At 34.4% G+C, this 27,720-nt stretch overlaps 1 protein-coding gene and 2 long non-coding RNA genes across 3 annotated transcripts; all 3 read right to left on the bottom strand.

The window, feature by feature from the left end:
* Positions 1 to 118: 118 nt before the first annotated feature.
* LOC112721863 (uncharacterized) lies at positions 119 to 1,470 on the bottom strand. Its single transcript, XM_025772888.1, has 3 exons — positions 945 to 1,470; positions 696 to 806; positions 119 to 306 (listed from the first exon to the last, which is right to left on the bottom strand). Exons 1-3 carry the CDS (start codon positions 1,468 to 1,470, stop codon positions 119 to 121), a joined length of 825 nt encoding a protein of 274 aa, XP_025628673.1.
* A 3,538-nt stretch (positions 1,471 to 5,008) lies between these two features.
* Positions 5,009 to 6,400, bottom strand: LOC140175978 (uncharacterized). Its single transcript, XR_011867105.1, has 3 exons — positions 6,123 to 6,400; positions 5,565 to 5,647; positions 5,009 to 5,275 (listed from the first exon to the last, which is right to left on the bottom strand). It is a non-coding gene; the product is annotated as an uncharacterized lncRNA (long non-coding RNA).
* Positions 6,401 to 24,727: 18,327 nt separating this feature from the next.
* On the bottom strand, positions 24,728 to 26,536 carry LOC112722730 (uncharacterized). The gene is made up of 3 exons (XR_003162825.3): positions 26,025 to 26,536; positions 25,145 to 25,291; positions 24,728 to 25,051 (listed from the first exon to the last, which is right to left on the bottom strand). It is a non-coding gene; the product is annotated as an uncharacterized lncRNA (long non-coding RNA).
* Between the last annotated feature and the right edge of the window lie 1,184 nt (positions 26,537 to 27,720).

Here is a 27,720-nt window from a genome sequence, read left to right as displayed (position 1 = left end):
TGTCCACTTTTGGTCTATGACTGAAGTATGATTTTGACCAACATGATGGAGCAAATCGCATCATATGCTCCCAAGCATTACAATTCATCTGCTTCAACTTCTCCATGTTGTTATTGAACTACATCTCAGTAGTTGACTTTGCACACCTCCAAACCATGCTTTTGGAATCTTTGTCTTTAAATTTTTTTGTGAAATTCTTCCAAATATGAAGTACACAATTCCGATGATTTGCATTTGGTATAACATAAATAAGGGCAGCTGCTATCCCCTGATTCAGTCCAACAACAAAATTCAAAACAAAGTTCACTAATAAAATATACTAACAAAAAGCATTAAAGCAAAATTCACTAATAAAATATACTAAATGCATTAAGGACAACATCCACTAATAAACTCCTATAACAGAATTTAGCAACACCATAAACATCATAAATAAACATCACTAATAAAGTTCTATAACAGAATTCAGAAAAACCATAAATATCATAAAAAAAAACTTCACTAATCATACTCAGATAACAAAATTCAAAACACATTATACTAGAATTCAAAATACCATAAACACCATAAATAAACTTCACTAATCATACTCTTATAACAAAATTCAGAACACATTATAACAGAATTTAAAACACCACAAGCATCATAAATAAACTTCACTAATAATACTCTTTAGCATGTTATAGAATGCTTACCCTTCTGTTGGTCCGAGATGAAATTTAGTTCTTCATTGCAAACATCACCCAAGTCTTCTTTTAACCTTGTTAGAAACCACTTCCTTGTCTCAGTGTTTTCACTGTCCACCACTGCATAAGATATAACAAAGAAATGATTATTTCCATCTTATGCTATTGTAGATAGGAGTTGTCCACCATAATATCCTTTCAAAAAGCATCATTAAGGCTCAATCAACTGCCTGCAACCAGCCTTGAACCCAAGCTTACAAGCCTCAAGCGAGATGTAAAGCCTATCAAACAATGGCAGACCCTCTGGTTGAGGTATTGCCCACATCATTGCAGTGGAACCTGGGTTTCTCTTTAACAGCTCACTCAAGTAGTCTTGTATTTTACCATATTCTTCTCCTACTTTTCCAATTACTTGTTCCCTTGCAGCCTTCAAGACTCTTGCGATCATCTTGTCATGCAGTTGCATATTATACTCTTCAACCATGTGCACCTTAGCCTCTTTTGGTGTCAAGTCCACCCGAGTTTCCAAAATCTTAAACAACTTGCTTGTAACCCACTTGCGGTCGGCCAAATTAGAACCAAAATCCCTCCCACACGTATGGTTATTTACAAAAGTTTTGATCTGATAGCAACAATCTCTAGAATTATATGAGGTATAGATTAACCATGGACATCCTTCTTCAGCACACGTCATGCTAGTTCTTTCTGCTTCGTTCCTAATATATCGGCATTCCTTTCCCTCATAGACAAAGTTATCCTTCAAGCACTCCTTGAACTCAGCCATTGTGTCAAACTCCATACCCAACTCAAAGTACACTTCTCCATAGCCATAATTGGTTTTATGCTCTTGACCCACTTTTATCTTGTCTAGAATCAGGTTGGGCCTTAGAACCACTAAGCCCAGTATGTTGTCCACCTATATTGCCCCCTGAACCAACTCCAATATTACCCCTTCCACTAGGACTAAAGTTGGGCCTATCATGTTTCATTCTCTTCCTAGCATACTTCATTGAATTAGCTTTTTTCTTGTCCATGTTAATATTTCCAGCAATCTTCCCGTCAGCACTACCCTTCCCATTACCACAATCATCTTTCCCATCAGTAGCCTTCTTTTTAGTAGACGTCCTCAGCTTCATTCTATCTTCGTCACTATCAGTGTCACTACTTTCATCATATGCATCTGAAGGAGGATTGTAGGGGTGTCCATGGATCGGATCGTATCCGTAGATCCACGGTAAATATCTGCATCCGATCCGAAAATTACGGATACGATCCGATCCGCAAATTGATCGGATCGGATCCGATCCGCACCCTTTGCGGATCAGATCTCGGATATCTGCTCTACATCCGCATATCCGATCCGCAGATCCGCAGATCCGCACTATAATAATTAAAAAATAAATAAATATATATGTTTGGTATTATATTTACTTATTTGTATATTTTAGTTAGTAATTATTATTCATATATTGTATTATTTTATTTTTGTTATTTAGAGAGAGTTTGATTAAAAATATTTTAGGAATAAATAAGTTTAAAAGTATGAAAGAAATATTTTTATCGAATCCTTTTACATAAAAATATGATTAAAAAGAGAAGGTTTAATTATGTGGATATATCCGATATTCGATCTGATCCGATCCGCAAAAGTGCAGATCGGATCGAATCGGATCCGGCACTAAAAAGTGCGGATATCATATCCAATCCAATCCGATAGAAATTGTGCGGATCGGATAGAATTTTCGGCCATATCCGATCCGATCCGATCCGATCCGCGGACACCCCTAGAGGATTGTATGCCTTATCCTCAGAACTTCCGTCATCTTTATCAGATGAGGATGAGGAGGAAGAATCATTAACTTGACCAGCAGTCTGACCTAAATCATTGTTAACATAGCAAGGCTCACCAACTAGGTGTTCAAAGTATAAATTAAAATCCAGACAGTCAGTCGCCAATAAACTGTTTCTCAAATCATTTATCTCAGAATCTCCCTTAATCACATGAAGTCCAAATTCTAAATTTTGAGCTATGAGTTCTAACCAGTACATTGCAGCATAATTAGCATATCCTAAACTCTTTAATAGTTCTTCCAGATCAAAAAAGTTTACTAAATCTAAGTCCATTTGAGGAAATTTATGTACCTTTCCATCCAAATATTGCAACACCCCATTACTATCCTTCCCAAGTCTCCCACCACGGTTAAACACGAGTACTGCAAAGTTAGACATTTACAGCACCAACAAAAGACAAATTCAGTAGCAATAACAATAGTTAATAGATAGATATATTTAAAAGTAATGTAGATTATTTAGTAATTTTAATGATTGATAGTCATGTCTAACTAAACAGGTCAATGTGAATTATATATCAACTTATCTAAAATTCAGATAGATTAGTTCATACCAAATGGTTTCAAGTTATACTTGTTTAAACTCTTGCAAAAAATTAAATAAAACTATGCAATAAGTTAATGAAAATCTATGACCAATGGAACATTTTTGTGTGTGCGTATGTGTGCTGGAGCAAGTACAAATATCATTTCCAAGAATAGCAAGTAAGATTCATAACTAAACACTATATTGCATTGCAGTAGAATAAAATACAAACTTATGAATAATAAGGAATGGAAGCATCAACCTCAACAAAACACATAAGCTTTTCAGTCAAAATATACAGAGCATATATAATATTGACAAGCCTCTAAATAGTAAATTCAGCCCATCATGCAAAATTTAAATATAAGCTATACTCCAAATCATAAGTTTCAAAGCATATTCAATGGTAGAGAGTGTGAATAAAAGCATATTCAACTTGATCATACACATGCAATGGCAGAAAGAGAAAGAGTGAGTAACGAAGCTTACCTCAATAGTCAGTTATTCCATCACGGCGCCATAAAAAATGCCGTCAATAGCTCCGTCGGAACCAACTTCTTTCTCCAAGTGAAGCATCATCAACAATTTTTTGGAGAGAGAGGATTAGGGTTTTCTGTAATTCCAGAGAGTGAAAGAGGACTTTCATGTCATCAGGGTTGAATCTTCTTTTTTTAGTAGAATTGTTAGTGGTCAGGTTGGATGGCCCATTAATCTGTCCATCCAGGTTGGCATTTAAGTGACACATCATTAACTTAACGTGCCACGTATTCATGGTCAGTTAGCTCTAGAGAGAAATTATTAACGAATGGGCTAACTTGTCTAACGGAATTAAAAAACAAGGGCCAAAAAGTTTTTTTTTCTCTAGGGGTCTCGTTGTCTTTTGATGCTATTGTCAGGGGCCATTTAGGATTTTTTCTCATAAAAAATTGAAAAAAAAATTATTACTTATATAATTCTACAAATATTAATAGGTTTAATTACTCTGTTGGTCCCTATAGTTTCACGAAATTTTTAATTAGGTCCCTATACTTTTTTTCCTTTTAATTGGGTCCCTATACATTATTTTTTTTTCAATTTAGTCCCTATTAACGTTAAACATCAAAAAAATATTAGTAAATTGTGAAATTAATTTTATACCCTTAGGGACCTAATTAAAAAGAAAAATAATATAGGGACTTAATTGAAAATTCGGTGAAACTATAAATATTCAATGAAAGATATTCCTATAATCCCTATTCAATGATTCTAAGACATGAAAAATATTTCTATAATCCCTTTTATTTTGTCAGTATTATTGTTTTGCTTATTTATATACAAATTGTACCAAAAATACTTTCTCTTTTTTTTTTTTCGACTTTCAAAATACCTTATCTTAAGAACCTAAAGAAAAAGAATGGATAAAATGAAATAGAAATAGTAGTAATAAGCATATATAAAATTCAGTTTTCATCCTTCAAGTATTGATTATGATAATGTATCCAGTTTACATAATAAACTTTACATTAATACTTAAGAGCATACTTACATCTAGTTTGGAATTGGAGGAATGCATCCACCAATTTATATTGTATACAAATAAACAATAATCGATGTAAAATAAAATACTACAATTTTGTATGCGCCCTTTAGCAAATGGGCAAAAGATTATCACTATGAAAATCCATGCTATGCCTAATGAATGCAAAATTGGGTGACTTCAATTCAATAGGTAAGTACTCATGCCTGTCTAAAAACTTCTCTATAACGACTGAGAATGCCGCAAAGCCAGCACAACCAACACATGCTGCTTTTGGACCACCTATAATCACAAAGCAACACCAAAGCATTCTGAAACAAAGGTAGAGAATAGATTTTTGAACTAAATAAGAAACATTTAAATCTTAATTGAAAACAGTGTATTCATGCCACATTGCAGCCCAATCTTAATTCATACCACATTGCGCACGGTATCTCACTCGTCTTTCCTCTCTCTGGAGCTTTCTCGTCAGAAGTTCATCCTTCGCTCTCTCCTTCTCGAGCTCTTTCCTCTTCTTTTCTGCATTGATCTTTCGCTTCTTTTCCTGGATGAGGTTCAGACAAAACACGGGAAGAAACATCATTCTAAATATTGGAATTCATGAACATGAGTTGAGATTGATATAGTTTTGTCATCAGTGGATTTACCTATCAAATACTTGTCCAGAAGGAACCATTGCTACATAATTAGCTGCTACCTGTAATTACAATTACAGTTACATTACATAAGGTATATTACCAAAGGATGCGTATAGAAATGAAGTTGCATTTGGTTAGATACAAATATATTTGATTACACTGAGACAGAGATACAGAGAGACACAGCATGACAAAACCATTGTCCCCGTGTCTTACATGTTGCTTAAAATGCGAAAGTGTTCTAGTTCTATATTTCCTTTTTCAACGGTTAACTTCGAGCAGAATAGATATTATCTATCTTGTATTGCATATAAAAAAGAAATGAACAAATTAGAAGAAATTCCACACCTGAAATCCAACTGGGGGACTAGGACCTTGTCCAACTTTAATATCCTTGTATTGCAAACCTGATTCAGTAGTTACCATAGGCACTTTCATTACATAAAATGTTTAAAGTCAACATTAGTCATTTAGCAATGGATATTCCAAGTAAAATCCATTGATACCATGGTGGTCATTGATTAAGGGTCTTAAAAATGTGAATATTAAAACTTAAGTGCAATCACATAGATTGGTTATTAACAGATTCTTTGCATGGTGCACAAATTCTTTGAAAATATAAGAATGTCTGCTATTCCTTTAAGAATGATAGATTCTATTATCAGGAAAGAATAGCTTAGATACTAATAATGCTTTGAATTTCTAAGATTTATTTGAAGAATTTCTCTTAAAAAATAACTGACATTTGAGAAAGGTGCAGACTAACATTAGTAGAAACAGGAGATGCAATGCAATTACATCAAATATCAAAGCATTATTAGCAATTTACAACAACTATTTGTAATGTCTTAGCAGAGAAAAACAAAGAAAGGAGGCAGAGAAGGGAACAATGTATTCTCACCATACATTTTCAAGCTCCTTCTCACAAGCTTCATCACATAGTTTCGGCTTATCTTCCGGGGGCAAACCAGCTCCTTTGGCTTCCAATGAACCAACAAAGAGGCTTGAGATTCCCAAAGCCAATCCAAGAAAGTCTCTGCGGGAATTGGTATTAACCATAGCAGCACATTCAGTTGTATCTAAGGCCTTTGCTTTTACCACCGATCTTCGGTATTGCGGAACCAAGCATCGAAGCCTGTCAGCAGCAATGCCTTGAGGATTGCAGCCCAAACTTTTACAAGTAGAACCTGTATGCCTCTATGACAATGATCAATTAAACTCAATCAATTAATTATAGATAACATACATAATCAAAACTCATAATCAATTCAACTCTCTCAAAGGCATTTAATCAAACACCTTATCTCCAATCTCACCTCTTTCCTTATTTCTAACAATCAATTAATTACAGATAAAATACATAATCAGAACTCATAATCAAAATTTTTTAGCATAATTAAAACTAATTTTAGCAAACTCAACTTCACAATTAGATCAATTGGTTCTCTTTGTCATTCAGAATGCTGGTTACCTAATTAAATAAAGTCAAATTATATACAAGCAGCAACCAAAAATAAGCATAAGCAAAATTAGAGGTATTTAACAATTAAGATTTCTCAACATTGAACCTGAAGCATTAGAATCGGGAGAGGATGCCATTTGACTACTAGTTATTTTAAGCATAACATTTCTTCCGTTCTTAGTGCAGTGGGAGGAAGACATTATTGAGAAGAATTATTATCCAATGCTGAAAAACTAAAACAAAATTCAGTCATCACCTGTTGTTGCAGAACCAGTCCAGACAGCAAAATGCGGAGTCGAGGAGCGGCGATTTGAGGCAAGGCACCGCGAAGCGCGGTGAGGCAAGGCGGGACGAGGGGATGCAATAGGCAAGGCGGATGAGCGGAGCAGAACAGAGCACCTGTGGGCGATGCAGAGGGACGACGACGACGCCATGGAAGACGGCAGCAGAGTGCGACGGAGGAGAAATCCAATTGAGAACTTAGGAGAATAACCTAGGGATAGTTAGAGTTCTCTGATTTTGGGGGACAGAAATATAAAGGGTATTTTTGGTATTTTATAAAAATATAGGTGTTTTTAATTAAATTTTTTGACTAAATTATGAGAATATTCGATTTTTAATGGAATATTCTATTATTTCAAACGGTTTTATGACGGTAAGGACTAAATTAAAAAAAATAAAAATATAGGGACCCAATTAAAAGAAAAAAAAAGTATAAAAACCTAATTAAAAATTTCGTAAAATTATAGGGACCAACAGAGTAATTAAACCATATTAATATAATATTTGATGGACTCAAAACAAAGTTAAAATGAAAGTTAGCATTAGAGGCAGAAGTCTCAAATGAATTACTTCATTGTCAACTGTATATAATTATCAATAATGTTATATACATATAAAAATCAGTTATTAAAATTATCACCAGAATAAAAAATATATTAGAATATAAAATATATATTAAAAATAAATTAAATTATATATATATTTATACCAGCTACATAATAATTAATTTTAGGAGTAAAGTGTCGTTTTTATCTTCAACATTTGAGGTAAGTCCTAAAGTTGTCCCTAACATTTAAATCGTCCTATTTAAGTCCCTAAGGTAGCGTTTGTTTTGAGGTACTGAGATAGAGACTGAAAGACTGAGACTCAGAATCGTGTTTGTTAGTTCAGAGACTGGTACTAAAATTTCTGTCTCTGTCTCTAAAATTTCAGTATTTCAGTACCTCCAAAAAGTAGGGACACAGGGGACTGAAATTTTTAGAGATAGAGACTGAAACTTTAATAACATTTTATACCTAAAATACTTTCATTTCAATTAATTAATTTCAATTTTATCCTTTTTGCAAATTAAATTAGAATTTCATTCTTGTTTCAATTCATGTCTCCCATTTTGCACCAAACAGAATACTGAGATTTATTTCAATCCATGTCTCTTTAGTCTCTGTCTCTCAGTCTTAGTCTTTCTGTCTCTGTCTCTTCACCAAACGCTACCTAATTGTTTTAAAATTGGCTCAATATTGTCTTGCCGTTAGGGATCTATTAACAGAATTGACAGTAGAACAAAATTGTGACGATTTTAAAACGTTAGGGACTTAAATAGGACGAAAACGTTGGGACAAAAATGATATATAGAAATAAATTTTAAGTTTATCCTTCAATATTATCAATTTTTTATGGTACATAAATTATTTTTTAATTACATCTAAGTAAATTATACTTAATCACATTACTTTTATCCTAAATAAATTTATTTTTTTATAATTTTACTCTTAAAGATTTTACTCATCATGAAATGCTTGTAGAATGACTAGTACATAAACTTGCGGAAAAGAAAATGATACATATACAATAAAGTATAAATTGTACCATTTGTCTCTAATGTATCGAAATTCTTTAATATTTAATTTAGTTAAACTTTATTTTTAATTTTATTCTTTAATAATATCAAATTTTTATGGTAGATAATTATTCGATTATATTTTAAATTTTATTCTTAATTACATTATTTTTTCTAAGTGAATTTATTTTTTATTAACAACAAAATTAAAAAATAAATTAAATAATTATTTGTCATAAAAAAATTGAAATTATTGAAGAAAATATTAAAATTTATTAAAAAGTTAAAAAAACTTTTCTTCAATAATTTTAATTTTAATAAATTTTTATCTTTTCTTCAATAATTTCAATTTTTTTACGACAAATAATTACTTAATTTATTGTTTAATTTTGCTCTTATAAAAAATAAATTCACTTAGAAAAAGATAATGTGATTAAGAATAAAATTAATAATTATCTACCACAAAAATTTGATATTATTAAAGAATAAAATTAAAAATAAAGTATAAATTAAATATTAACGAATTTCGATACATTAGAGACAAAAGGTACAATATATGTATCTTTTTTTTTTCTTTTCTTCAAGTTTATGTACTAGTCATTCTACAAATATTCCATGATGACTAAAAATTTTTAAGAGTAAAATTATAAAAAATAAATTTATTTAGAACGAAAGTAATGTGATTAAGTATAATTTACTTAGATGTGATTAAAAAATAATTGAATAACTATGTACCGTAAAAAGTTGATATTATTGAAGGATAAAATTAAAATTTATTTATATGTATCATTTTTGTCCTCAACGTTTCCGTCCTATTTAAGTCCCTAACGTTTCAAAATTGTCTTAATTTTGTCCCGCCGTCAATTCTGTTACCAGATCCCTAACTACAGGATAATATTGAGCCAATTTTGAAATATTAGAGACTTAAATAGGATGATTTAAACATTAGAAATAACTTTAGAACTTACTCCAAACGTTACGGACAAAAACGATACTTTGCTCTTAATTTTAGTATACAGATAGTATTTTTTTTTATTTAGATCCTCTAAATTTTGAATTTTTATTTTAGAAGATAAAGTGTGATCTCTCACATTTGAATAGTGTCTCTCTCATATTTTCTCTTGGTTCCACCTATGAAATAAATGGTAAAAGATCACACTTTACCCTCTAAAATGAAATTCAAAATTTAGAGGATCAAAATCCATTTTTTTTAAACAAAGAAAATTGCACAGCCTTTAAAAAAATTTATCTTTTATTATTTATTATTGTGTTACAATATAAATCAGAAAAAATAAAAATAATTGTCCTTGAAGAAATACTTAAGAAGTTACAATTTTTTAAATAATATCACCGCAACAATATTAATTATGATATTTGTTTGTCTTTTTAACCAGTGATTTATTTATTTTTTCTTATTCGTTAAGAATTTAATTTTAGCTTAATAACATATAAGTAGTTTTTTAAAGGGTTAAGTACGATTTTAGTCTTTAAGGTATAGGCTAATATTTTTTTTGTCTCTAATCTTTTTTTGTATATAAAATTATCTCTAAGATTCAAGTTGATTTTAAAATTGTCTTTTGAACAATTATACCCCTATGATTGTTAGTGTCTGTTATTATTTTTTATCAAATAATAATATTCATAATAATAATAATAATAATAAATAGATAAATAACAAAACAAAAAAATAACGGAGCATTGTGTGAAGAAGATAAGAAGATCGTCTTCTTCGAAAGCTCAAAGGAGATAAGTAGAGTTAAGATTCAACAATGCTACGTCCATGGCGTCCCAGAGTTCAAGATCTTCTCGATTTCGTTCACCTGCGAAAGAGCTGCTATACGGACATGGAGAGAGGCCAACTCTACGAACTTCATCAACGAAGGATAACCCAGGCCGAAGATTTTGGGATTGTGTATACTATGAGGTATGTTGTTGTTTCTACTTTGTGAATTTGAGTTTGGGGATTTGGGTTTTTTCACTTATGTTTCTGGGTTGTGACAGGTTCAGGATGGTTGTAATTTTTTCTGTTGGGCAGATCCGGAGCCTAGAGGAGCTCAGCAGGATACGAAAATTGCAAAAACTAGAAGAAAAATTACAAGCTTAAAAGCAAGATTAAAGAATGTTGAATGGAAACTTAGGATTGTTGCTGCTTTAGGGATTGTTAGGTGGATTAGGTTTTTATTTTTGTTGCTGCAAAATCCATATAAGTTAAGGCAATCATATGGAATGCACCTAAATTTGAGATGATTAGTTAGGCAATTTTAGGAGATTTTTGTGTTCGATTGGTAAATTTTTAGGAAAATTTGAGATGTTACAATGATTTAATGGTGTATCATTGTGAATCTGTTTAAAGCAATAAAGGAAAGTGATATCTTAATTTCTAAGATTAAATCAGAAGCTCAATATAGCAATTTGTAGAAATGAGAGCTGTAAATCTAGTAATAACCTAATGGCCAATTTGAATTAAAGACAACTTAAAACTTTCACAATTCAACACATAGCTTACACAAGTCTAAATCCAAACCATAGCATACAGTGGTCCATGCAACTTAAACAAAAAAAAAAAGAAAATCAATACAATTAAAGATAGTTGAAAATACTTAAACACCTAAAACCAAATAACAGTATCCAAAATGCTGCACAAAACATTGTTTCTAACTGAGCAACACAATGATAACAAAAAAAAAATATAACAAGCAATATCTAAAGATTTTCCTAAGCTCTAGGAGGTAATTTTGCCAATAGCTTGAGCTTCTGCAGAGGTACATGTGGTTCACCAGTCTAGATGATTGAAAAATAAGCCTTTCTCTCAGTTGGTTGACTCAGTGATTGTTTCTTGTTGGATGAGATTGTTGCTGCTGCACTTTTGTTCTTTGCCAATGGTTGGATTGAAGGTGCTTAGGGTTGGACTGAGCTGGTGTAACACCTAAGTTCTTGGGCTGGACTTGGTTGTTGGGCTGAGTTGATGCATTATTGGGTTGAGCTGTTGATTTCTTGGGATGAGTTGCTAGAAGGTTGGGTTGTGAGGATGAAGTCTTTCTTTTCTTCCCTCTCTGAACTGTTTGACCAGGGGGTTGTGAGTATGAAGCCTTCCTCCCTCTCTTAGGAGCTTTGGTAGCTTGTTGTGTTGGGACTTGAGCCTATGAAGGTAATCAATTTTTTTTAAATAGAATCAAAATTAAATACATAAGCAAAAAGTGAAATACATACATAGCATAAACCCAAGTAAACCCTAGAATATAATGGCACATACACTCTTCTTAGGCCTTGTGCACCCCCCTTCTTGTGTACTACAGCACCACAATTAGAGCACTTTTTGTAAGAACCGTAATTAATTAACTGTTTAATTAAAATAATTTAATTGTTCAAAATAGGTTCAAAAATTTAGAATATTAATTAGAAAATTTAAATATAATATTTGGACTCAATAGATTTTTCTAAGTTGGAAAATGTGATTTTATGCGAAAGATTGCGTAAAAACACATACCGGTAAATTAGCTCGCAGTACCGACTTAAGTCTGCCCAGTACTGTATGAGAGTAATAAAAACAGTAGAAAAACTTAGGAAAATATTTAAAATTAAAAATCGGGCGTAAATTTTAAAGGTTTGGCCCAAAATTGGGCCAAACGGGCTAAAAACGCTAACGGATTGGATCGGGCCCAAATTGGACCCAAGCCCAACATATATAAGCCAATTAGAGGTCATTTCAGCCACTTCACACTTCATAACTCAACACACACAGCAACTGGTAGGGTTAGAGAGGAAAGGAAGAACACTATTCATTTTCTCACTCTTTTGCTCGTAACTTGAGCTATGGTGCTCCGATTCGCAAATGGTTTGCAGCCACACGAAGCTCTTATTGAGCCAGTTAGTTTTATCTAACCAAAGTGGTAAGATTTTTGAAAATCCTTGCCCAGTTTTTATCTCTATGAACTTCAAAATTTTAGGTTTGGTTTTTTAGTGATTTTTGTGATTTTGGGTGTTTGGGTACACTCTAACACTTGGTTGCTATTGGATTTTGCCCCCAAAACTATTAGGTAAAGTAAAAATATCTTAAACCCTTATGGATTTATGATTTTGGTAAACCCTAGGTATTAATTATGATGAATTAATTGTGTATAGCTTGAAATTTATGATTATTAGAGCTTTTGGATTGTGTGGTGGCTTGAATACACATAACATACACCTAGACACAAACTCAATCACTAATCACAAAATCTTAAGTGTTTCACTTAGGGTTAAGGATCTTACCATACCCAAGGATCAAAGGAGTGAGATTGAGCCTTCTCTTCAAGCTAATTAGATCCTATAACATCAAAGAGCTCAAAATCTTAACACTTTTATTCAATAATTTCGAATTCAAAGGGCCGGACAATTGGAAGAAAAATGTGGCTTACCTCAAAAAAAAGTTGTGAACTTTGTAGAGCTCGGTGTCGCGGTTGCGTAGCCACAAACGGTGCAGCGATAAGAGCTCCGGATCAAAAGTTACAAAGATTTGAAGGTAAAGCTAGGTTTTTGTCTTGGAACTCTCTTCTTCCCTCTTTCCTTAAGTTCTCAGTGTGAATGGCTCATGAGGGAGGAAGAAGATGCTGAGTTCCTTTGTTTAATGAGATTTGGGTTGGGCCTTGGGCCCACTTTAGGTCCGGTTTAATCGGTTCGGTCCGTTTAGCCCAATCTTGGGCCAAATTCTTTAAAATTAGTGTCAAAATTCTCGTTTTAATTTTCTCTATCATATTAAACCATAAAAATCATATTTCTAATATTCTAGAATAAATTTTAATTTGTGGGTTAATTATGCGTTAATTAACCAGATTTTACAATGACCGGCAAAGGCGCGACAACCGGTGAAAAGGCGACGAACTGCGAAGGCACGATGATCGATGAACTCGCGACAATGGAAAGAGGCGACGATGGCGAAGATAACGGACCCCCTATTGGCTATTGCAGTGTGCGTGACGGTGACGTATGACCTGACTACGTGAGAGACTGAGAGGTGGCGGTGAGGGACTGAGGTGTGGGAAGTAGCGGTGAAGGACTGAGGGGTTAGGAGGTGGCAGTTGGTGGTGGTGATGGTGAGACCGTGCCGTTCAGCCACCGTTCACGTGTCTGAGAGGACAGGGGTAAGGGGAAGTTTGAGGTTGAGGGACTTCAGATTTAAGTTTGTGAATTGTGAGTTGTTAGTGCGGCTAGGGTTTTCAGTTTCCCTCATAATATATATTAAGGGTATTATAGTCTTTTTACACATTCGGAGATTAAACAGGTCACCACGGGGCGGGGACCTCTATCCCCGCCCCCGCCCCGTTTAACAAACGGGACCCCGTCCCTTATCCCCGCGGGTGAAAAATCCTCTCCGTATTCGCACCCCCGGCGGGTAAATCCCCACGGTAGAGAGGGATTTTGCCATCTCTAGCATCAAGGATAAAGAAGCGTGTGACTTTAAATCATTTGGATGAACTTAGATGTTAAAATTATTTGAACGTAAAAAATAATTCTATTGGTTATTACCATTTAAATCTCTCGTTAAAACCATCAATCTATTTCCCTGAAATACCACTAAATAATAAATACATAACCGTTATTATCTTTAATATGTGTGATTAAAAAAAACCAGTATAAATAATTTCAGTTTCAAAAATAGTTATTATTACACTTATTCAAAATCAATTATTATTTATGAGAGACAAAGTTGCACGTGCATAAGATACATCACACAATGATCTACTAATAGAATTAAGTAAAGTCAATTAAAGAAGTTTTGGTGCTTTATTTTGTCTATTTAAACTTTTTTTCAATCTTTTTTTATTTATTAATTTGTCTTTATCCAAAAAATATGACTTTTTTTTTCTTGGTCATAAATCATTTTTCATAATTATAGTTTATATTTATTTATTTTTGCAAATTTTAAACTATGATTACATATAATATAAGGAAGTAGTTATTTTCATAAAAATATTTTTATATAAAAATAGTATTATAAAACCGTTAGATAATTTAATATATTTAATTTAACATATTTAACAAAATATTCTAATATTTCACATATTATTTTTGTATAAAAATGCATTCATAGAAGTAGTCACATGAAAAAAAAAAACAAAGATATCATCAAAATAATTTTAGAAAAAAATCATGTAATTAGTTTTATTTTTAATTTCGTTCTTTATGTAAAAAACCCAATATTATTGTTAATAATTTTTTTTTTTTAAAACTTGATATATCTCTCATTATTATTGTAGAATTAAAATGAATAAGATTGTACGACACCTTACTATCTATGTTATATTCTTAGGTGCATATAATAAATAAAAATTGTTTTATTTTAGATATCTAAAAACTAAAGTGTCTGTCACAAAAAAAAAAAAAAAAAACTAAAGTGTCTAAGTACTTTTAGCTATCAATATCAACTATATATATATATTTTATGGTTAAGATCAATCGTTTACAAACATTAAACCACTTAAACTTTAACAAACTTAAAATGCTTCCCATAGTGTTAGCTAATACTCTAATAGTATTAGGTCTTATACGACATATCAAATAGGAGCTAATGCAGAAAAAAACTTGATGCCAAAAAATTGAAAATCTACGTACAATTTTTGTGATAAAGAATATATTAGCAATCATTCGTTAAATTATAGCTTTTCTCGGTTAATTACACATAGGTACTACAACAACAACAAAATTTTATCCCATTAGATGAAGTCGGCTACATAGATCAAACGACGTTATTGAACTCTATCATATATCATATCTACAGGAAGACCATTTATATATAAATCTCGTTTGACTACTTTATAGATGGTCTTCTTAGATCTTCATCTGCCTTTCACCCCTTATCCATCTTTCATCTTATCCAGCCCCCTGATTGGATGCTCGGTCGGTCTTCTTCTCACATGTCCAAACCACCTGGGACGCGATTGTACCATCTTTTCCACAATAAGTGCTACTCCAACTCTCTCTCTTTTATCTTCCTTTCTTATACTATCCAATCACGTATGACCACTCATTCATCTCAACATCTTCATCTCTGCCACACTTAATTTATGTTCATACTCTCCTTTGGTTGCCCAACACTCTGTACCATAAAACATAGTCGGTCTGATAAGAGTGTGATAGAATTTACCTTTAAGTTTTAAATGCACTTTTTTGTCACATATAAAACTAGACGCACTCTGCCATTTTGACCAACTTGCTTGGATCTAGGGGTATAATCGGTTCGATTTGGTTCAGTTTTGGACCGAAAACCAACCGAACCGACCTGATCGGTCCTCTAATAATACCAACCATTCGGTTGGCTGCGGTTTGATCAACCGAACTGAACCGAACCGAACCAACTGCGATTTGGTTCGGTCGGTTTTTTCGGTTTTTTTTACACCTATTGATCAGAATTAAAATTATCATAAAATAAAGTTTAAAACCTTCAATAAACTAGAATAACAAGAGTATATCACATCCAAATTCAATACAAATTCAACTTAATTAAACATAAAACAAAGACAACTAAAAATGTCTAGCAAAACAACAAAAATAAACACACTTTAAACTGAAACAGTCACTTTGTAACAAATAAAAACCAAACAGCTACCATACTTAATCTGAATCTCATCATCATCTTCTCCGATTGGTGCAATTTCTACAAAAATAAAACAAAAAAATCAATATAGATTATAAACATAATATAGATTATAAATTATAAACATAAACCATAAAAGGAACTACAAATTTCTTTTTTGCATACCTAATTCAAGTTTCTCAAACTCTTCAATAAGCTCCTCAATCAGTTGTCATTGGAGAAGCACGAAGCTAATTTTGTGTGCATATCAATGCCTCAACTGTCTTTGGAGTTAAAGAACTCCTATAGTTGTTAAGCACTCTTCCACCAGTGCTAAAAGTGGATTCTGAAGCAACAGTCGAGACCGGCATTGCTAAGACATCTCTAGCTATTTGGGATAAGATAGGATACTTGCTAGAATTTACCTTCCACCAATTCAATATGTCAAAAGTATTTTGATCACGAGACTTCTCTAAACCATCCATCAAATACAAATCCAACTCATTCTTGTTGATGATCTCATGAAAATGCACCTTCTTGAAAAAATCACCAGCCATGTCGCCATCAGGTACTCCCACATCTGATGCACCATCCATTGTTGCTGAAGTAAAAGATCTACCCCCATTATTTGCATTCACATAGCATTCAAACATCTTGGAGAAGGTCTCTTTCACTTTTGCACCCAAAAAATCAGCATCATCCTTATCATATAGCTTTTCAAAGCTAAAGTTCACAAACTTCAACTTGTATCTAGGATCAAGAACCACAGCAATAAAAATCATCATATTGATATTTTTTATGTTACCCCAGTACTTGTCATACTTAAGCTTCATCCTCTCAGCCATACTCCCAAGTAATGGATCTCGACTACCACAAGAAGCCTTGAATACTCGCAAGATCTTACAAAACTCATGAAAATATTGAGAAGAAGTCACAAGCAAACTACCAGACACACTCTTTGTAACATCATGAAAAATTTTCAAGAATTCCATAAAGTGTTTTGCATTGTCCCAATCAATATTCCTTGGAATCCCACCTTGCATTAGAGCATATTCTGTATCTCTCTCCCCTAGCTTCTTGAACGCCTTTTGAAACTTCAAACCACTTTCAAGCATGGTGTATGTAGAGTTCCATCTAGTGGGAACATCAAGTTGAACAATACACTTGTCTTGTATCCTAGCTTCCTTAATGAAATTTTTGAACCTATTCATATGACTAGGGAAAGCACGCACATATCTAATAGCATTTCTTATCTTGCTAATAGATTCATGCATCTCTTTCAATCCATCATTAACAACAAGATTAAGAATATGTACACAATACCTAACATGCAAATGCTCTCCTTTCAAAGGATGTAAATTCCAATCCTCCATTCTAGTTCTTAGATAAGATATTGCAGTATCATTAGAACTAGCGTTATCAACAGTAATTGTAAACACTCTAGATATCCCCCACCCCAAAAGACATCTCTCAATTTTTCTACTAATTGTTTCTCCCTTGTGGTTTTTAATAAGACAAAAATTGATAATCCTCTTTTGCAATTTCCAATCATGATCAATGTAATGAGCAGTGAGACACATATAATTCAGATTTTGCACAGAAGTCCAACAATCAGTAGTTAAACAAACAGATTGATTCGGTTGTTTGAATACAGTTTTCAACCTATTCTTCTCACTAATGTAAAGATTCCAACAATCCTTAGCAACAGTAATCCTTTCCGAAAGTGGAAATCTAGGTTGCACAATACTCATATAGAATCTGAATCCCTCCCCCTCAACAAACTTGAACAGTAGCTCATCAACAATTATCATCCTAGCAAGGGTTTTTCTACACATTTCAGCATCAAAAGTAACTGCAGTAAATACCCCTTCACCCTCTTTTTTTTGTTGGAAGGTAAGGATTGTTTGACTAGGGTCACCCGAGTCCCTAGGAAATTTTTTACATTGGTTCAACAAATGATAACGCATATTAGTTGTACCATTTCTATGAGAGTCACATGCATATGATGCACCACACCAATTACATTTAGCCCTAGGATGTGATGGCTTGGACTTAGGATCCTTTGTAAAGTGTTCCCAAGTCCAAGATCTAGGTCTAGAAGGTTTTCTGTTACCTTCATTAGCTTCATCCTTGCCATCCTCTTCATCAGTTTCCACAGTGCTTGGAGCTGGATTTGTAGGAGTTGCTCCCGGAGTTGCACCCACATTAGTTGAATCAACCTTCCTCTTCTTTGATCTAGGATGGGGCGGGGGTTTGGTAAGCATGTCGCTGTCCGTTGAAGAACGTACCACGGACTCAACAATTTCACCCCCAACTTCAGGCGTCCGCTCATTGGGCACCTCATTGCTTGTTGGCTGCATATATATAAACAGAACAAAGAAAAATTAGCATTTTTAACTCATGAACAGCACCAAAAGTTTTGTTTCCAGCAACAAAACCACAACAGCTCATAAGCAGCTTATGCAAAATTAGCATTTTTAATTATATGCAGCCATATATATGCACTTATGCAGAACAAAACCATTGGATAACAACTTCAACATCTTGCACCAAACATATAGCCATATTTCAAAGTCTTAAACTAAAATCAAAGGGGTAATTAGTGTAGAACCGGCACAAAGATATACACTTATACACTATATTATAAATTGACCTTTGCAATGTGAAATATCAAATGTCACGATATTTCATGCCACAGTTGAAGCCTTCCTCAACTTGCAGTTCTGTTACATCTTAGAGACTTAAAAAGACACAATAAAAGTTCCAAAAAAAACCCTAAACCAAGACTAAGGCATTAAATTATTAAGTAAGACAACTACCATGCATTCTTGTTATTAATAACTTCATAATAATATAATATGTTACCATGAGTTAGAGCAAAGTCAATTAAGCAATCCACTTCTATGTATTAGAGCATCAATTCCATAAGTAATCTGCAGAATCTAGCATCATGATCTTAACAAGTTCTCTAATCTGACTGCTCAAAGAATTGCATTTATTATTGGTTGCATATTTCACTGTCAGTAATTTTTGGTATCAATATTAGTGTGGAAATGAGATACAAGAACTTGATTTGATAAACTTTCAACCAGAATTCGAGAGAAAATGAGATCAAGCACAATATCACTAAAAATCAAGCACAACATCACTAAAAATCCCACAAACAGAATTTCTAAAAACAAAACCACAAACAGAATTTCTAAAAAACAATTATTCAGGTTAAATCAGGCACAATATCACTAAAAATTCCACTAAATCAAGTACAAATATCACTAAAAATATTGCAGACTAGGAGAAATTACTGTAAAAAAATTACTGTAAAAAAATAACCAACCACAAATTCTAACCTCCGAAGAAGACATTGTTCACTTGCTTTTTGTAGGAGAGGGCTTGGTGACAGGAGTGCTGCTCGAGTTGGACTGCTCGGCGACGAACTGCTGCTTGGCGAATGGATTGCTGCTCGGCGACGGGCTGGTTGGAGTGCTGCTCGGCTTTGGCTTTGTTTCGATGGCGACCCTGTGACGGCGACGAATGAACGCCTTCGAGCAACGATTGGCGACTTCATTGACGGTGGACAGCACTCTCTAGCTCCCTCAGGCTCTCCTTCTGTCAAGCATGGAGGTTGGAGGTGGAACCGTGGAAGAATGGGAGAGAGAAGTTTTTTGTGGGTGAATTCGGTGTAGCGGCGTAAAAGAAGAAGAAAGCTAGGGTTGTGGCTAAGTGGCCCTTTTATACCTAGGTTAAAGGGCAACTTAGTAAAAACACACGCCACTGAACCCTCACTATTCGGTTCGGTTCGGTTTGGTTCGGTTCGGTTTCTGTCGAGCCAACAAAAACCGAACCAAACCGATCGGTTTATTTCAAAAAAAAAAAAATTGGTTTTTCGGTTTTTCAATCGGTTGTTGTAAAATTCGGTTCGGTTTTGTGATAATTTTTGGTCCGGTTCGGTAATTTACACCCCTACTTGGATCCTATGATTTATATTATGTTCAATCTCTCTATTATCCTGTATGATGCACCCAAGATACTTAAACTTTCAACTTTTCGTAGGATATTTTCTCCAATCTTCACCTCTGTATTAGGATTTTTCCTTCGGTGGCTGAACTTACATTCTATATATTTCGTCTTACTAAGGCTTATGTGCAGACCATACACTTCTAGACCTTTTCTCCATAAATCCAACTTCTTATTTAGGTCTTCTCTTAACTCTCCCATAAAGACGATATCATCGGCAAAAAGCATGCACCATGGCACAGGCTCTTGGATATGCTCTGTGAGTACTTCCAAGACTAATGTGTAAAGGTATGGACTTAAGAATGATCCCTGGTATAATTCTATACCAATAGAAAATTTCTCTGTCACACCACCTTGAGTCTTCACACTAGTTGTAGCTCATTATACATGTTCTAATTACACGAATATATGCAATCCTAACTCTCTTTCTTTCCAAAATCTTCCATAAGACCTCCCTTGGCACCCGATTGTATTCTTTTTTCAAATCAATAAACACCATATGTAGATCCCTTTTATTTCTACGATACCTCTCCATCATCCTTCTTAACAGGTATATCACTTCAGTGGTGGATCTGTCTGGCATAAAACCAAATTGGTTCTTTGTTACTTGTGTCTCTTGTCTCAACCTCCGTTCTATCATCCTTTCCAATAACTTCATGGTATGGCTCATGAGCTTGATCCCTCTATAGTTTTTGCAACTTTGTATATCCCCTTTATTATTGTAGATAGGTACCAAGATGCTCTTTCTCCACTTATCTGGCATCTTTTTTTACATTAAAATCTCATTAAAAAGTTTGGTTAACCAATTGATGCCTTTCTCTCTAAGGCCCTTCTAAAATTCAATCGGAATATTATTGGGTCCTACTATCCTGCCATTTTTCATCCGCTTTAGAGTCTCTTTTACCTCGAAGTCTCGAATTCTCTGATAGTAGTCGAAGTTTTAATCTTCTTCCCTCGTGCATAACCGACCAAGGCTCGAAAGAGTCTTCTGTCCTTCATTAAATAACTCATAGAAGTAGCTCTTTCACCTTTCATTGATTTCTCTTCTTGAGGCAAAACCTCTCCGTCTTTATTCTTTATGCACTTAACCTGATCCAAGTCTCTCGTTCTTCTTTCACGGCTCTTTGCAATTTTATATATACCATTTTCTCCTTCCTTTGTGCCTAAAGACTGGTAGAGACCCTCATATACTCTTGTTCTTGCTTCACTTACAGCCACTTTTATCTCTTTCTTAGCCGTCTTATATTTTTTCCATTTAACTGTATTGCGGCACAAAGACCACTCTTTAAAGCACTCTCTTTTTGCCTTTATCTTTTTTTGTACACTCGGATTCTACCACCAGGTCTCTTTGTCTCTTAGTCCGATAGGTTATAAGATGTTTGTTTCTCTTTTTAAAACATGTATTTGCGATGAGAAAGTCAAAGGTTGAGGAAAAGTCCAAAATAGTTTTACCCTCGGTATTGACCACCTCGAAACTATGGCCTCTGTGAATACTTCCATACCCAATCACTTCTCTTTCAACATGGCCATTTAAATCTTCTCCTAAGAAAATCTTATCTCCCGAAGGTATGTCTTGGACCAAAATTTCTAAATCCTCCAAAAATCTTATCTTGTATTGCTCATCCAAACCCACTTGCAATACATAAGCACTAATTACATGAAAAGTACCTCCTTCCACCACAAGTTTGATAGAGATGATCTGATCTCCCACCTTCTTGACATCTACTATGTCCTTCTTCTACCGCTTATCCACAATAATACCTACCTCATTCCTATTCTTCACCTTTCTTGTATACCAAAGTTTAAACCCGGAAGTATCCAATTCCCTAGCCTTCACGCCGACCCATTTTGTTTCTTTTAGGCACATGATGTTAATCTTCCTCCTTGTCATGGTATCCACTATCTCCATGAATTTTTCTGTTAGAGTGCCTATGTTTCATGTCCCAAATCTCAGCTTTCTGTCGCTCCGACTTTTACCTTTACCTTTTTCTTTGTCAACTAGCTTATTTACCCTCATCCGTTCACAAAAATGCGGGAAGCCATACATCGTGTTGCTTCCAGACAATGACATAGCTTTAGCGCAATGATATCTTTGATCTATATCATGAAGATTCGACTAAGTTTTTATGTTGGCTGTCGAAGACCTAACACAATCCTCCTCCTTTATCCAAGTTTGAGACCAGCTATGTATCGCAGGTGTAGCATAGGCAGAATTTAATTACACATAGGTACAATTTGATAAAAAAAAAAAATTGAAAGTCTACGATACAAGGGAGGATGTCAATAATGTGAAAGTGTCGTTTGCAAATGCAAGTGCTATGTGAAGCAAATAAATATTTGACTGGCTCTAAGAAGGTTATTGTAATGTGAGTGTCTTCTCCTTCCTGAATTTTTCTTTTATTCTTTTCTCTCTCTGATATTTCTCTGTTCTAATTCCTACTACCTCAATCTTCTTGTGCAGGTGATATTTGGACATCTAGTTTCTTCTTATTTGAGAATTTTCCTTTGAGTTTCATCACTTATCCCTCACTATACTCTTTGTATTCTCATTGTACTCCTATCATTATTAGTTGATTGAATTTTCATTCTTTAATTCGTATCAATGGGTGCTTTTAGTGAGTTATAATGGCTGAAGACACAAGGATGCAGTCAATGCAAGCGGCCATAATGAAGCTGACAGAATAGGTCGATAGACACAACGAATGGTTTGCAACCATTGTGCAAACCTTAGCCTAGATTCAGGTTCAATTGGCTCAACGGATGGAAGAGGCGTCGTGTCGGCCACAGGCTCGGTTCGTTTTTGCGACCCCACGGCAAATGAAGGTAGACTTCGGGCTTGTTTGGATGAGCTTCTAAGAATAGATTTTTTTCGAATTTTCTTTATTTAAAAGTTCTTATGAAAAAGTAAAAGTAATTTTATATTTGAATATTTTATCTAAAAAAATCTTTTTATCTATCAATTATGTTTGGGTATAACAATACAAAATTACTTTTTTGTTTATTTATCATGTGAAAAATATCTTTTTTAAAGAAAAAAAGATCTTTTAAAAAAGATGTAAAAAATTATAGCTTCTCAAATTTTTTTTTTATTTTTTTAGAATTTTTATTTTTACTACTAAAAATTTACCAAACATATTAAAAAAAGAGAAAATTTTTTCATTAAAAAAGATATTTTTCTATCAACTTAATGGTACTTAAACAAGATATTCTCCAAATTCTTAAGGGTAGAAGATGTACTTCAATGAATATATAGGGCTGAGAGGTTCTTCAGAATCTATGACATTCTTGAAGAGTAGAGGTTAGATCTGGTGCTAGGGAATCTAGAAGAGTGAGCACTGGCGTGGTTTAAGATATGTGAAAGTTTAGATATGCTAAACAATTGGCTCACCCTTTCTATTGCAATTTATATACATTTTAGTTCATCCCAATTTAAGAACCCTAGGAAAAGAGTTACTGGTGCTTAAACAATCTTTCTTTGTGAAAAACTATTTTGATGGTTTTTACGGTATGGATGATACCCTGTTATTAGATTGTTTCGTTGGTGGGTTACACCTTGAACTCAGACGGGAGATTAAGGCATGGCACCCAGCCTCACTTATTCCAGCAGTAGCTTTTGCCAAGCTCTTCGAAGAGAAGTTCTTCCCCAATACTCAAAGGTGGCGCGCAGGTGCACCAACGACCTAGACTACTTACACTAAACCCAATTTCACTCGTATCAATAAACCACCCACCCAAGCCCCTGCCACCCAATCACAACCACAGCTTCCACCATTGTTATCATCCCCACCTAAACCATGATCGATGAGAAAATTATCTCCAGCCGAAATTCAATTCAGAAGGGAGAAGGGAATATGATTCAGATGTGATGAGAGACTCATCCAATTACAAATGTGCTACCAAATACTATTTTATTATATAATCGGTTGAGGAATTTCTACCAGAACAAGAATTGGTAGAGGTGGTTGAAGAGAGTCAATAGCCAGAGAAGGTGGAAGAAGTGATTATAGAGGAGCTTTTCCATCTTTCTTATAATGCTCTCATTGGAATACCAACAAGGAGGTCATTTCGCTTCACCGGAACTATTAATGGCAGGGAGATCCATATTCTAATGGAGTAGGGCAATTTGAATAATTTTATTCACCACTCTCTAGCAACTCGGTTAGCTATTCCAATTTACCAAGCTCCTAAATTTAGGGTACAAGTGGGAAGAAGTGAATTACTACAATGTGAAGGCGACATAAGAGATTTACCAGTTAAGATTCAAAATCACATGCTCTTTATTGAAGCATTTGCTTTGCCTATTGCAAGTGAAGAACTGTTATTGGGTAATATTTGACTAGAAACTTTGGACACGCACCTAGTGAATTATTGGAAGAAATTTATTACCTTTCGGCACTGGGACCAGTTAGCGATACTAGGGGTGTTCGCGGTGCGGTTTGGTTCGATTTTTAAGAAAAATGTCATCCGATCCGATCGTTTAATTAAACTGCGGTTCGGTTTGGTTTGGTTTTTTTGTCGAAGCCATCCGAACCAAACCAAACCAATTAAAATCGGTTTGGTTTGATTCGGTTTGTTCGGTTTTTTCAATCAATTCAAAAAAAAAAAACAATACTATTATAAATTACCAAAGTTGCAAGAACAAATTAGAAAGAACAGAACCAAACTAATTCATTGAATGGCATTATTGTAACAACACAAATACACAATCCACATCATTAACGAAACTTAACTTTCTTTTCAAGTTAATCATTCTCTAAGTACATAAATTCTTTTCTGGAGTCCTACTCTTTGTCTGCACAAAGATGTGGTACACAAGTATCCATATTTGCTCAACACACTTTCTATTTTTGAATTATTGCACATCACCACAAACAGTAAAATGTTTGCCATCGAAAACATTTATATCAACAAGAGAAGGCAAAGCTTTCAACATTTCTCTGGTTTGCAATACAATCTGGAATGCATAACTAATACAAGAACCAAGACAAAACAAGCAAAGTTAGTAAGTGATAACACTTAAAGAAATTCAAAGTTATTAATGAACTCCTATGCTTAAGTACCATTTGTGTAAGCACTTTTAATTCTTGAAATCATCCATCATTTTCTTCACAAAATCCAAAGTAACAACATCCCCCTCTATTCTTGCTCCTGAATATTGTGGCTCCACATCTAGCATCAAAACAAACTCCAAGTTCTCTTCTTATATCCTGCCAAAGACCAATACTAGATAATGAACAACAAATACTAGGAATCAACAACAATGAACAAATAATTAAAAAAACAAAAGCAGAAACACAATAAAATAAAATTACCAGCATTCAGCAACAATGAACAATGAACAACAATCAGCAACAATGAACAAATAATGAACAACAATGAACAACAATCAGCAACAATGAACAAATAGATTGAGCAGAAATTGAATGCAAATAAATCACAAAATCAACTCAAAACAAGCAAAAATAAATTAAACCCAGTAGCTCAAAATCACAGAATCAGAATTATTAATAAATTAAATCACAAAATCAACTCAAAACAAACAACTAAAATTAACAAAATCAGTAAACAAGCACAATAACTCATCAGTATTATTAACAAAATTTCAAAACAAGCAAAATAAGTGTAGAAAACCAAAAATCAATTCAGAATCACATCATCACAGAATCAGAGAATCACAAAATTTGAACTAAGCAAAACAAGCAAATTTGAACCCAGCAACTCAGAAGCACAGAATCAGAGTTATTAAGAAGAAAATAACAAAACCTTAAACAAATCCAGCGACTCAGAATCACAGAAATTATAATTAACAAAATCAAACCCTAACTATTTCATAATTATAAACCTAATATGTCTAATTAGCTTCAGATACATAGAAGGAGAGAAAATCAAACTTGAAGTCAAGTGGATGGGAAGGAGGAAGAGCATTGGAAGAGGGCCAACCGGTGCCTGCTGTGTTGTGGGTGGGAGATTGAGGAATGCTGTGTTGTGGGTGCCTGTGTGGCCAGAAACACTGCTACGCCTGGGTCAGTGGGTGCTCTGCCGGGTCAGTGGGTGCTCTGCTAGACTGCTACGCCTGGGTGCGAGGGTGGTGCTGGTGCTGGGTCTTCGTGGTGCTCTGTCCGCGAAGAGGTTCGACGGCGTTGGGAGGAAGGGTCTCTCGCGGCGCTGGGAGGTGCTGCAACGTGAGTTTGCCGCCGGCCTCGAGACTCAAGAATGGGGTTTCACTTTCGAGGGGGGAACGGTGCAGAATGTGAAGGCCTGAGGGGAGAGCGCGACTGTGAGAGGAGATCAACAGGTTTCACTTCCGATTGGGGTAAGGGGGAACGGTCACTCTGAATGGGGTTAGGTCACGCTGGGAGACTGGGAGTGGGAGGCGTGGGGTTAGGTCACGCAGCTGAATGGGGAATTGGGGGTGGGGGGTGGGGTGTGGTTATTTTAGGGTTTTTAACTTCACCGGTTCAGTTCGGTTCGATTGAGGTTTTCATGGTTAGAATCGAAAACCGAATCGAACTGCAAAAAAAACTGCCACACATTTTTTTCGGTTTTTTTGGTTTTCAATTTATTCAGTTTTCGATTTTTTCGGTTCGGTTGGTCAGTTTAGTTCGGTCCGGATCGGTTTTGAACACCCCTAAGCGACATTACTGAGCTTCAACAAGTCCCAACACAGGCGCAATTTAATCAATTCAAGCGTCTCCAAGCCACTAATGAGATTTATGCATCATACACTCTTGAAATTATGGATTCGAATGAGAAACTACAACCCCATTAGACCTACCAATAGATATGGAACCTGAATTAGCTTGGTTGTTGCAGATTTTTATAGAGGTGTTTCAGATATTCCACGACCTTCCACCGCCAAGGTCCCATGATCATGCAATTAATCTAGTCCCTAATGCTGCACCTATTAATGTATGACTGTATCGTTATCCTTATAGCTAGAAAACAGAAATTGAACTGATTGTTGCTGAAATACTAATTGAAGGGATTGTCCAACCAAGTTCGAGCCCGTTTTCATCCCCGATTTTACTCGTGAAGAAGAAGGATGACACTTGAAATTTTTGCATAGATTATTGAGCTTTAAATGCGGTGACAATCAAAGACTTGCTTCTTATGCCAACGGTGGATGAACTATTAGATGAGCTATTTGGGGCGCAGTTCTTTTCTAAGTTAGATTTGAGGTTGGGTATCATCAGATTCAAGCGAAGCTTGGGGATTGTTTTAAAATAGCTTTTAGGACACATAAAGGTTTATATATAGGGTGTTCGTTCAGTTTTTTAAGAAAAAATAATTCGATCCAATTTTATATTAGTAGTTTGGTTCAGTTGATTAAATTTTTTTACTGAGACCATTCGAACGAAACTCAATCAATTAAATTCGGTTTGTTTTGGTTTGATTGATTCGGTTTTTCAATTAATTCAAATGAAAATATGTCCTACTATTTCATAAAGCCTTAACATGAAATCATAGAAATATAAAAACATCATTAAGAATTAAAATTGTAATCACAGAATAATATAAAACATTAACAAAAGTAGAAGCACAACAAAATAAAATAGGTTGAACAAATACTCAATAACAATTTACATGTTTCCAGCAACAACAAATACTCAATAGGTTGAACAATAATCAACAACAA

This window comes from Arachis hypogaea, chromosome 11 (genome assembly GCF_003086295.3).
Source record: "Arachis hypogaea cultivar Tifrunner chromosome 11, arahy.Tifrunner.gnm2.J5K5, whole genome shotgun sequence".
Classification (NCBI taxonomy): Eukaryota; Viridiplantae; Streptophyta; class Magnoliopsida; order Fabales; family Fabaceae; genus Arachis; species Arachis hypogaea.
Note: the sequence above shows the minus strand (reverse complement) of the source record. Positions and strands in the feature narration are given on the sequence as shown.

What these genes read in the sequence shown, in the direction of transcription:
- LOC112721863 (XM_025772888.1), bottom strand. Translation starts at nt 1,470, where the DNA reads ATGGCTGAGTTCAAGGAGTGCTTGAAGGATAACTTTGTCTATGAGGGA. An exon ending in TTACATCTCGCTTGAGGCTT is followed by an intron (nt 807 to 944) that starts GTAAGCTTGGGT and finishes TATCTTATGCAG; the next exon opens with TGGTGGACAGTGAAAACACT. An exon ending in CATCTCGGACCAACAGAAGG is followed by an intron (nt 307 to 695) that starts GTAAGCATTCTA and finishes ATATTTTATTAG; the next exon opens with TGAACTTTGTTTTGAATTTT.